Source organism: Dryas octopetala, chromosome 8 (assembly GCF_963921425.1).
Source record: "Dryas octopetala chromosome 8, drDryOcto1.1, whole genome shotgun sequence".
Lineage (NCBI taxonomy): Eukaryota > Viridiplantae > Streptophyta > Magnoliopsida > Rosales > Rosaceae > Dryas > Dryas octopetala.
In genome coordinates, this window is record NC_141373.1 from 21,117,981 (window position 1) to 21,129,298 (window position 11,318).

General features: G+C 33.3%; 2 protein-coding genes across 2 annotated transcripts; one reads left to right on the top strand and one right to left on the bottom strand.

The window, feature by feature from the left end:
- Positions 1–6,043: 6,043 nt before the first annotated feature.
- On the bottom strand, positions 6,044–8,198 carry LOC147277956 (uncharacterized). The gene is made up of 4 exons (XM_086255125.1): positions 8,057–8,198; positions 7,896–7,949; positions 7,667–7,718; positions 6,044–6,400 (listed from the first exon to the last, which is right to left on the bottom strand). Exons 1-4 carry the CDS (start codon positions 8,143–8,145, stop codon positions 6,179–6,181), a joined length of 417 nt encoding a protein of 138 aa, XP_086111251.1. The 5' UTR covers positions 8,146–8,198; the 3' UTR covers positions 6,044–6,178.
- A 230-nt stretch (positions 8,199–8,428) lies between these two features.
- Positions 8,429–10,924, top strand: LOC147277957 (DNA ligase-like protein). The gene is made up of 8 exons (XM_086255272.1): positions 8,429–8,480; positions 8,996–9,120; positions 9,230–9,318; positions 9,401–9,496; positions 9,582–9,676; positions 9,758–9,798; positions 9,935–10,018; positions 10,775–10,924. The coding sequence occupies exons 1-8, from the start codon at positions 8,429–8,431 to the stop codon at positions 10,922–10,924; spliced, it is 732 nt and encodes a 243-aa protein (XP_086111398.1).
- The last annotated feature ends 394 nt before the right edge of the window (positions 10,925–11,318 follow it).

Below are 11,318 nucleotides of genomic sequence, written 5' to 3' on the forward strand. Positions count from 1 at the left end.
TTTCTTATGCAATTTTAATGTCAGTATTATTTTAATTATGTTTATATTTCACTACCCATTCTATATTATTATGCACTAAATATATGATTATTCGTACATAAATGAGATTAAGGCCTGAAGTTCCTTATCATACGATCCAATCGAAACCTGAAGTTTCATGACTCAATCGAAACCTGAAGTTTCATGATGATTGGTCAATATTGGAACAATATGCAATGAAGTACACGTTCGATGATAGTACAAATATGACATATTCGATCATTGAGGTCTTGATATTGTTGAGCACTCAATTTTGCTTTATATATGATATACACGACGATTATCACATATTATATTAGGACCTGAAGCTCCTTAATTTTGATTAATCATTTAATCATACGAAGATTTGAAGTTCTTCCATTTTTATGAGGACCCTAAATTCTTTGGTTCTTATCATGTGATCAAATCATAATCTTGAAGTGTCTTGTTTTTATTATATATAATAAAGACTCGAAATTCTTCAATCTTTATCCAATCGTGTAATTAAATGAGGACCTGAAGTTTCTCAATCTCGTATACAAATCATGACCCAAAGTTTGTTGATTCTTTTTATTGGAACTAGAAGTTTCCATAGTTTATTTTAATGCAATGTTTTACAATTTCTTCTTTAATTTTGTCGTTCTATTTATTTCCTTATTTTAATTCTTAGCTATGCAGAATTTCATCATTCTTTTTATATGGACCTGTAGTCCTAAACATCGAACTTGAAGCTTCGAGTATAGATATCTTTTGAATTTGAAATTCTAATTAATGCAGCCTCAATCTAAAGTTTTTGAGCAATTTATTTTGGCCTGAAGTTCAAAATATATGAATCTTGTTAAGAACTAGAAGTTCTAACATAGTACAAACATTAGGAAAATAAGGACTTGAAGTCTAAATATGAACCTGAAGTTCAAAGCTCGAACATTTTAGACTCGGAAGTTTTAAATTAAATTTAAATCTATGTTTTGAATTTGGAACCTGAAGTTTCAGAAATATGTTAATGTAACATGATGTTCATGTTATGACTCTTGATGAGCAAATATTTAGAACCCGAAGTTCTAACCTACTCCAAATTTGAGGTTTTGGGAATACATGAGAACATATTATTTGTATTTAATTTCCCAATATTGATTGAACCAAAAGTTCAGATCTATAAATTTAGATGTTGTACATTGGTAATTAATCATTTTCATTATATACACTAGTTGGCTATATCATTTTCTTTATATAGAACCTGAAGTTCTAAATCTTTGATCTATACTGTATTTATACCTCCTATCACGGAATGAAGAGATCAAACTTATGAAGAAATTGATATTCTAACGTATACAATGTAAAGTTCCTTATTCCTTAGTTTTACTCAAAACCTGAGACATTTGAAGTTCTTGAAAAATATGATCAGAACATATAGTTCTACAGTCAAATAAGAACCTGAAGTTCTTTAACATTTTGTTTCTTTATCAGAAGTGGATAAAATTTGGAGATGCGATAGAACCTAATGTTCTTATGATTGATTAAAATTTGTAGTTCAATGTGCATTACTTAATCAAGTCAAAACCTGAAGTTCCTTGATCTTCATGCTCTATGTTATATAATCAAATTGAACCAGAAGTTCTTTGATCTATCATTCCATGATTTAGAACTCAAATTTTTCATAACTCCATAATTTTTCTTATGAACCTGAAGTTCTTGATTAAGTTTCGATTAAGCAAAAAGTCTTTATTCATATGATTCATTAGAGTTTATAGTTCTGTGCTTACACAAAATTCAAGAACCTGAAGTTCTACCTATATTTTGTATAGAAACTTAAAGTTTCATCACTTCAATTTAGAACAAATTGGTATATATGTTCATAGTTGTTCATAATTAATTTATTAATTCACATTATAACCTGAAGTTAGATGTTGAAGAATTATTTGCAACCAGAAGTTTCATATACCTACATGTGCATTGCAAACCTAATTATGTTTCGTTTTTATATAACCTGAAGTTATATAAGCATTTGAGTTTGTATAACCACTCACTTTATTGATTTTTATATATGCACTTATGAAAATTTTCCCGCCGTTAGGGGGAGAAATGACCGTTCCTGAAGAACGGCATGAAATATTATAATATGCATATAGTAGTCTTTTCATACCATTCAATATGCGAATGAGATATGAATGATAATGCAAATCTAGTGAATACATTTATTTGGAAGCTAGATGCATATATATTCAACGAAACTGCAAAGTCACGTATAGAAGATTTATATATGCCAACATGGATTGATGTCCTAACATGGTAGTTCATCAATTTGGCAGAAAATGGTTTATTGCACGCCTGAAGCGTGACAAATCTATAGGTTCCAAAGTTTAGCTCCCCAGAAGTGGAGAGTATATGAAATGGTCCACACAAGCCCAATTAATTAAATTTAAAGATCCACATTCTGTACACAAATCATCTTAGAAGAGATGACAGTCCCTGAAGAGACTATAAAAGCCCCTGAAGAGGCATGTGTACCGATTACAAAGATATATATTTATATCTAAAGCATGCAAATGAGAATTGTGAGATCGTTGATATATTGATGATGTGTTTTGTCTATGGTAGCTACTAAAAATCATCATGGGCTATAATAATGTGGAACCACGTTTATTATAAATGTCGATAAAATTAAATGATTGGCCAAACTGAAAAGAGGCAATTCCAATAGAATTGAACATCATTATAAACGTGGAATAATGAGAACTTATAGTTCAGACACCAAAGAAGTTAACCCTGAAGATTATAGAGTGTTTGAAATAAAGTGAACAAAATCACTATTTATAATGGCACAAGGTTTCTCTAAAGAAACATGAGATTGTGGTTATATACTCTCCTGTTATAGGTGCAACCGCATTTTAACAAATTTGGTAAATTTAATGTGTTCATTGCATATGGAGAAAAACCTTTAAAGATTATGAAATGCCTGAAGCATATCGCCAGAAGCGATTTCCTACAAGATATAGCACAAATTACTAAGTCAAATCCCAAATTGAAAGTGCCATAAAATATTATGTGCTTGAAGCAAATCCTTGAAGGATTGAAAGAGCCTGAAGCTCAAAATATGTACTCAACCTTAACACTATAAATATGGTCAAAATTTCCTTATTGAGTACTTTGATTAGAACCCGAATTCGGAAATTGTTGCAACATATTCAAACTTTTGAATAAAGTTATGAATTAATTGAGGCTCTTGAAGAGCTCATAAGATTATTGAATGCTTGAATATTGAATTTGATATTAATGACCTTGGGAAATGAAAATAGTGTCTCGAGCTGCAGATCGAGTACAGTACTGGTGAAATTCTTATACCCAACGGTTATTTGGTCTATTGGCATTAACATTGCTTACTTGCTTTCTAAGGATATGGAAGAAAGATCTTTGGTCCAGAAGCACCATATCTTAATGTGCCTTATTTAACTTAGCACAATGCAGTCGATCGAATATAGCATTGGTGATTGTGTAATGTAATTTTTCCAATACTCAAAGTATTTTCATAATAATTTATCTCTTTTTAGAGATAATAGTTTCTAAATTCTAACCACTTTATTTAGTGGATTTGTATTTTGTTAGTATTGCTCTAACCTCAACAGGATTTCAACAAATGATGACAAACATGTATCCCCTGAAAGTATGGAAGTCATGTTGATACAAGCATTGCCAAACTACACTATCTAGAAGATGACATATGAAATTTCATTTTTTGCTAGATTATTGAGCTAGTCAAATTAAAGCTTATTATTATCAGGGGGAGCATCCAACAATTTTGCGTGTTGTACTCTTTTTCCTTCGACTAGGTTTTTGTCCCACCGGGTTTTTCCTAGCAAGGTTTTAATGAGGCAAAGCACATCCAACATTGTATCAGTGATATTGTAAAAGTTGCACTCTTTTTCTTTCGCTTTGGTTTTGTCCCATTGGGTTTTTCAAAGCAAGATTTTAACGAGACAACATTCACTGATTGGAGAAATATATCAACATCAGGGGGAGCGTGCCATTAAACATTGTACTCTTTTTCCTTTGTCCAAGGTTTTTGTCCCATTGGGTTTTCCTGGCAAGGTTTTAATGAGGCAGTATCGTACGCCCATCATATCTATCAGAAACACATGAAGATTGTACTCTTTTCCTTAGCTAGTCTCTTTCCCATAGGAGTTTTGGCTAGTAAGGGTTTTAATGAGGCAACTATCATATTCAATGGACATTCAAGGGGGAGTGTTGTAAATATCATTAATTATGTGGTTGTCCATTATCATGTTCAATATTTATCTCATGTATTATCTAGAGCAATTGTATAGATAATTATGAGGAGTCCAATTCATTGTAAAATACGAGACCTTAAGGGTCTATCTCAGGTCATCCAAGAGCCTGTAAATAGAAGCATTATGTGAATGAGAAATATACTCTGATTCCTCCCCAATTCTCTCTTATGTTCTCTCTACATTTCTCTTTATTTTATAACAGAGATATTATGTCGTGGTATTGTTATTTTTAATCACATATTTAAATTTTGAAATATGGTCAATTGTCATTTTATTTCTTATTTTTTGTCTTTCTCTTATCTCTTCTCTTTCTTCCCGTTATGTCTCTTTTCTCTTTCCTCTTCATCATCTTCTTATTCTTCTTCTTCGCAGATCTGAAACTTTGTTTTTTTTTTTTTTTGTCAAAAAATCTTAAACTTAGATCTAGAAAAATATTGAAATTATGAACTAAAATTGCAAAATAAAAATGCAAACTGAAACTGCAACTTTTTGAGTTTGTTAACTGTGTCAGACAACTAAAACTACGACTTTATAAGAGTATTCTCCATAACTGAAACTGCGAGTGAAAACTGAAATTGCGGTGAAAACTGAAATTGCAGGTGAAAATTGAAACTTTTTACGATTAAATTTGTTTACATAGTGCTGAAGTTGTTTTGGGCTGTGGGTGAGTTTATGTTATCTGAAAATTAAATTTGTAGTTATGAGTGAGTTGATGTTACCTGAAAATTAAATTTATAATTATAGATGGGTTGATGTTACCTTAAAATTAAATTTGTAAGATTAAGTACTTTTGATTAATTTTTTTGGACCGTGAGTACCTTAAAGTTAATGGACTCTAAGCAATTGAAACATTGTGAGCGCCCAACTCCTGCTAGCAACATTGTCAACCCAAACATCAAGGGAGGTGATGCTTTCCTTCTTAAGAGGCAAAAGGGTCACAATGGGCTGTTAACGTTGTGAATGTGGTGAGAGGAGTGGGAATTTGCGATTACTGCCCCTTTGCTTTTCCTGAGTGACCAGTGGTATCCTGCATTGATAGAATGCACAGAGCATCGTCCGGGAGAGATCAAATGGCTAATAACCCCAATATCTCAACTCTTAGTAACTGGGTTAATCAAATCAAGTCAAATCCCTGGTTTCTTAATAAGGGAGGCATTAAGAAAGAAAAGAGAATCATCCTCGAACATTAAGGGGGTGTCCCGAACTTAAATTTCATTGGATTTTAAAAGTCCAATGAAATCTAAGTGTCTCTAATTTAGATTTTAATGGATTCCAATGAACTTTAGGTGTCTCCAACTTAGATTTTAATGGATTCCAATAAAATCCAGGTGTCCTCAAAAAGTCATGAATTTCATTAAGTGAAGGATTTGGATGAATTTGGTTGAATTTGAATGCATTTTTTACACATAACAAATTCTATAAGAATTCTACCCAATTCTTTTGGATTTTGATAAATTCTATGAATTTTAAAATCCATTAAACTCCTTTAAAATCTGAGTTTGGGACACCCCCCTTATCAGTAATGGACCCTCCTTCCCAATATGAATGCCCTTTATTCTGCCCCTCTCAGCTGCCTAGTTAAAATTAACCCTCCTTTTGTTTTTTCTTTATCACGTTCAAATTTGTCACTTTTGCGTTAAACCTTGATTTGTACTATAAATTGAAAGTGAACTCCTCCGACATCATTTACTCTAATCTTATGGTTATCTTATCAGCTTGTCATTCACTGTTAAGGCTCATAATCAACCGGACAAGGCTCTCTCATTTGTTGCAACATACAATTATGGTTTTACAACCTTAAATAACATGTCTAAATTGACCTAAAATAATAATAGATGAATATTCCTAAGAGGGATTTAAGAAATCAAATCATTCTAAGTCGTCTCTGATGTACTGCTTTCCATTTGTTTACATGAACTACAACTGGCAACTTGTGTCGAGAAATTTCCTTTGAGTAAGGAAGAGTTGAATTCCAGTTTTGGCAAACAAGACTTAATTTTGTGAAGCTGATCATTTAGACCAGCTTGCATTAGCTGAGGTGAAAGCATGTCTGGCCTCTCAAGAGCTTTCACTGCTGAGTTGGCTGCAAGATTAATCTGTCCACAAACAAGGAGAAAACATTAAAAAAAAAAAATTATTCGTTTTGCGTCGAAGAAATGTTAAACATTTGTATGTCATGTTTATTACACATTATAATCAAATATTCACAATTTTCCATAATTCATTCCCTAAACTATGCAGCACAGCCACTTGAGATAATCTATACAACATAAGATACGTGAAGTTTTATAATACTTTACTGAAAAAGTTAGTTTTACCGAATGTGACCAAATAGAAATTTTACAATTAAGACAAAAAAGTTAGGCAAAATACACCCACACATATCAGTTGTCTTAGCCGTACATGTCTAATCTAATGGTAAAAACCTTATTAATAAGGAACTTATTAGAGAACAATTATGTATGTGTATCTACATCCTACTGTTTCCTACTCCAACTAGGATTACTGTATCTACGTAATCTGTAAGATCTCATCTGTATTACGTACTCATTCTGCTTCATATATAAAAAGCATAAAATAAAATATGGGAGAGGAGTCATATGAAGTATAGTGACTGTTATGCAATTTAAGATTAAGATGTCATTAGGTTTAAAATGTATTTGTTGATGACTACTGTCTAATAAATCCAGGATAGTTAGGCATAACAAGGCTTAACCAATACACTTTAAATATCATGTATTTGCTAAAGTTCAGGTCTATCACTGCTAAGCCTCCAAGCAAACTTAGCTTTTTGTATTCTATCTCACAAAGCCAGTCTTTGGTTCTCTCCAGGACAAATGTCTATGTTGAATCAGCTAACGCATAAAGATGAAAGACACTCAAATAATTAAAGGATCTTTTGCCCTTCTTGGCTCATAATTTTCCTGAATCTCGATATCAGCTAACTCCCTAGTAGATATCTTCGCAAAGAGGAGAGACTCTAAGTTACCCTTGACTTCCTTTATGAAAACAACTGACCCAACTTAAAGAATTGTTGATCTTTGTTTTTTCTTTTTTTGGTTAGTTTAAAGCATTCTTGATCAAGTCCAGAGAGCAATTGTGCTTAAACTTAGCCTATGAAAAGGTTTATAATAAAAATGCTCAGAATCCAATTAGCACATCCTAATTAAACTAATATGCCTGATGCCAAATAAGTTATCAAAAATATTATTATACATAAAGAAAGTGCAAGTCACATAAGTGAAAAGGCAGAATAAAACTATATATGGGTCAAAGCACTAAAAATTAACGGCACAATTTTAGTGAAATACAGAATAAAATTAATCCCAATGTCAATTGAATGAGCTGAAAATTCGTCATACCGACTGTGAAGCCATCTTTATCAAAGCTTTTGCTAGAGGCAGTATGCAAAACCTTGAACAAGCCAATAGGACTATAATCAGGCTTAAAATTGAGGACTACAATAAACACACAAGACAAACATTCTCAATTGTATCCCATTTTCTTTTTTCTTTTCTCAGTAACCAACCAGTGGGTTGTAATGTAAATTAAAGGAACTTACATTGGCCAAAAAAAAGAAAAGGAACTTACATTCCTCGGCCACCAGCCAGAGCTTCCTCTGATGGGTCTTTCCATTCATCAATTCTGCAAAATCAATATTAATTATATTATGCTTAATCATGAATATATATATATATAGAGAGAGAGAGAGAGAGAGAGAGAGAGAGAGAGAGAGAGAGAGAGAGACTTACACCCAACCGTAACGGCGGTCGAATAAAAGGCGCTTGGAAGGTGGGTTTGAGGAGGTTGTAATGGAGATTGAGGAAGTGGTGGACTCCATTCTCTCTCTCTCCCTTTTCTCAGTCTCTGAAGCTGAAATTAGGGATTTCGACGTTGGAGATGGGGAAGAGGAATTTTGGACCAAAAGTGAACTAGGCCTGGGCCTAGTTTGAGCACTCTGTTTGGGCCCATTGATATGGCAAATTGGTAAATAAAAGAGGCCGCCGGGGTTCATATTTGAAAGGCCACTGGACTTAACCACCTCAATTTTCCCGCGTCCCCCGAATCTCTCCGACTCTCCCATTCTCTCTGATTCTCTCACTCTCAGACTCGGAGCTTCAAAAATGGCGAATATGAAAGCAACACCTCAAATTCCACCAAAGGCCATAAAATCAGGTACCTTCTCTTTTAGTTTTCACTGATTCACCCACTTTTATTCATAGAATTTTCTTTTTAATCTTTGGTACTCTCATTTTGTGCTTCGTTCGATTTCACTTATGCTCTGTTTGGTTCCTTGGAAAATTTTGGAAAAACAAATCGTAATTTCCACCTTTAGTCTTTTCTAACCTTCTCTGCCATTATCTTCTCTTAATCAAAGCCATTTTTTTCCAAACCGAGCATTACCTAGTTTGGTTCGCGAGAAAAAAGAAATCAAAGGAATTGAAATTTTGGTATGGTTAGGTTGAATTTGGTTAAGTTTTTAGCTTACACCTTTTGTTAACCTTATGTAGAGCAAATTTTCTATTTGATGTATCAGAAAATGGAATTTAACAAAATTAAATTTTAGATACTTGCTTTCAGCTCATTACTCAGAACTTTGGTTAAACATCAGTCTACGACTAGATTAGGATATGTTTACTTTGGACTTGAAATGGTTATATTTATGGAGTAACTTTGTTTTGCGATTGCAGGTGGTGGAGGGGTTTGTATGATGAGCAACACATGGAGGGATGAACAACACCCGTCTTTCATAAACTTCATCTCCACCTTCCTCACTGCAAATTCTTTCCGTCTTAACTTTGTCCCAATTGCCCCAGTAATTCCTTCATTTCATTCATATCTTCTGTTTTATTTTATTTTTTATAGAAAAAAACAATGAGATTTGGTTCATCATTCACTCAGTTCTGTGATGGTTTCATTTGCAGGACTTCATTTTCAACTGTGGGGGTTCATCAGTGGCATTTTTTTTTGTGACAAGCTTGGATTCCGCTAACATCTCCCAAATCTTCAGCAGGTGACCAAGTTGTTGTCATTTTTGGTGCCTCTTGTCTTGTTTGGCTCTTTTATGTTTGATGTGATCCTTTTTTATTATACAGAGTTCAGAAACTGAAGCTACAATTTGCAAATCTCTATGTTGTGATCACCCTCCCAACCAGAGAGCAAAATGATCTGTTTGTTCGTTCTTACTTCAAGTGGGTTATATGAAACTTGTGCCCTGTTGATTATTATGTACTGTCTCTGATTATAGAGTTACTCGGTCTGTCTCAATCTGTGAAGGTTCGAAATGGAGCTTGGGAAACCCACATTTGTTCTGGTTAAAGACTTGGAAATGGGGTTTGAAAAGATGGTAAAGATAGCTCACTCTCGTGGGGGTAAATCTTGTTCTCAAAAGCTCACTCACTTTAATGATTGATTTTTCCAAGTAATTTTGTCTAAGTAACCATTAATCACAGTATGCAAGCGAGATGATGCCACCACAAAATTGAAGGCTGAGGTTGGTATTACAAGCTGCTTTAGAGTTTAAATGTCAATACAAACATTAACAATGTCATGAATTTATATACTTTGGTTCAGATGATCTAACATGCACATTTCTTTTGCTTTTGCTTTGGGGGTTCTTGTTTGAAAAGAGGAAGCAATCTGTGCAAGCGGTGGGCGTGTTCCAGAGAGTGGTCACATCCATTCCAGGAATTGACAATCATGATGCAAATGCGGTACTTAAATCCTCATAATTTTAACGAATGAAATCGATCTTCTACTATATTATGTTGTTATCTTCCCTATTAGTAAAATTCATTAATCTATTCTTAGAATCCTCGCTATGTTGGGAAAATTGTACTTCTCTTACAAAATTGTTTGCATGTTTTTGGCTTTGGAGAAAAAATAAATTTTAAGAAGAATAAGGCAGATATACTTTTACAATTCAAAACTTTGCTAATTGTTTGTGATTGTTGGAATGTCATGAAATATAATTGTCTTATTTGTGGAACTAAAAAATCATCTGAACACTTCTGAAATAATATTATTCAAAGTAATTTCATGTGCTCATGAAAAGAAAGGCTTGTTGTTGGTCTAAAACTAACTGATTGATGTCAGCTTTCTGTTTCTGTCTTGCTCTTGTAGTTATATAACATTTGCTAGTTCGGTTTAAACAGCAAGCACCTTTACTTCATGAGGAATTCATGTACAAGTTGTTGGAGGCGTTTTGTTTTGATATTATGGTTTTCCTTGTACAAATGAAAATAGAGGACAAAAAGAAAAAGAGGAGCATGATAGTATTTACAGTTGTATGCTAACACTACCTAGGCCCATTCAGTCCTTGCATTGCATGCATAGGATGGGTCAGACAATATTTACATTTCTGGACTATGTAGCATCATTGGAGTAAAGAATAGCCTCCCAACATTTCAGTTCTACAGTGTGATCTTAATGTTTTGAATTCACATGCTTATTCTGGGAATTTTGTGCAGCTTAACCAAGCTATTGGTTCGATTGAAGCAATTGCCAAGGCATCGAAGGAGCATGTTCTGGAAAACACAGACCTTTCATCTGACAAGGCAGAAGTACTTTCAAAGTTTTTCAGGGATCCAAAGTTTTACCTGGGTCCCATGATCAATTGAAAGGACTGGTTTATCTCAATGAACTTCAATTGTTTTTTAAGCACTCTTGGAGTCATACATTAAAGTTACCATTTTATTTGGTAGAGTTTCCATCTCTTTTGTTTTCTCTGTTTATAATCGATACCAAATTCACTGGGAATGGTATGATCAAGGAATAAAATTTCCGATTTCGAAAAAATTTCGATAGAAATTTCGACGGAAATTTTGAAGATTTTTAAATTTCGACAAAAATTAGACGGAAATGACGAAAATTACTATCAAAATACGGAAATTTTGAATGAAACTTTACCATATGTTTATTTAACATATTATGTACTACATTGATAAAAAACATTGAAGAAACCAAATTATATGGTAGGTTTCATATGATATGTGATGAATATAATGCGCGCTG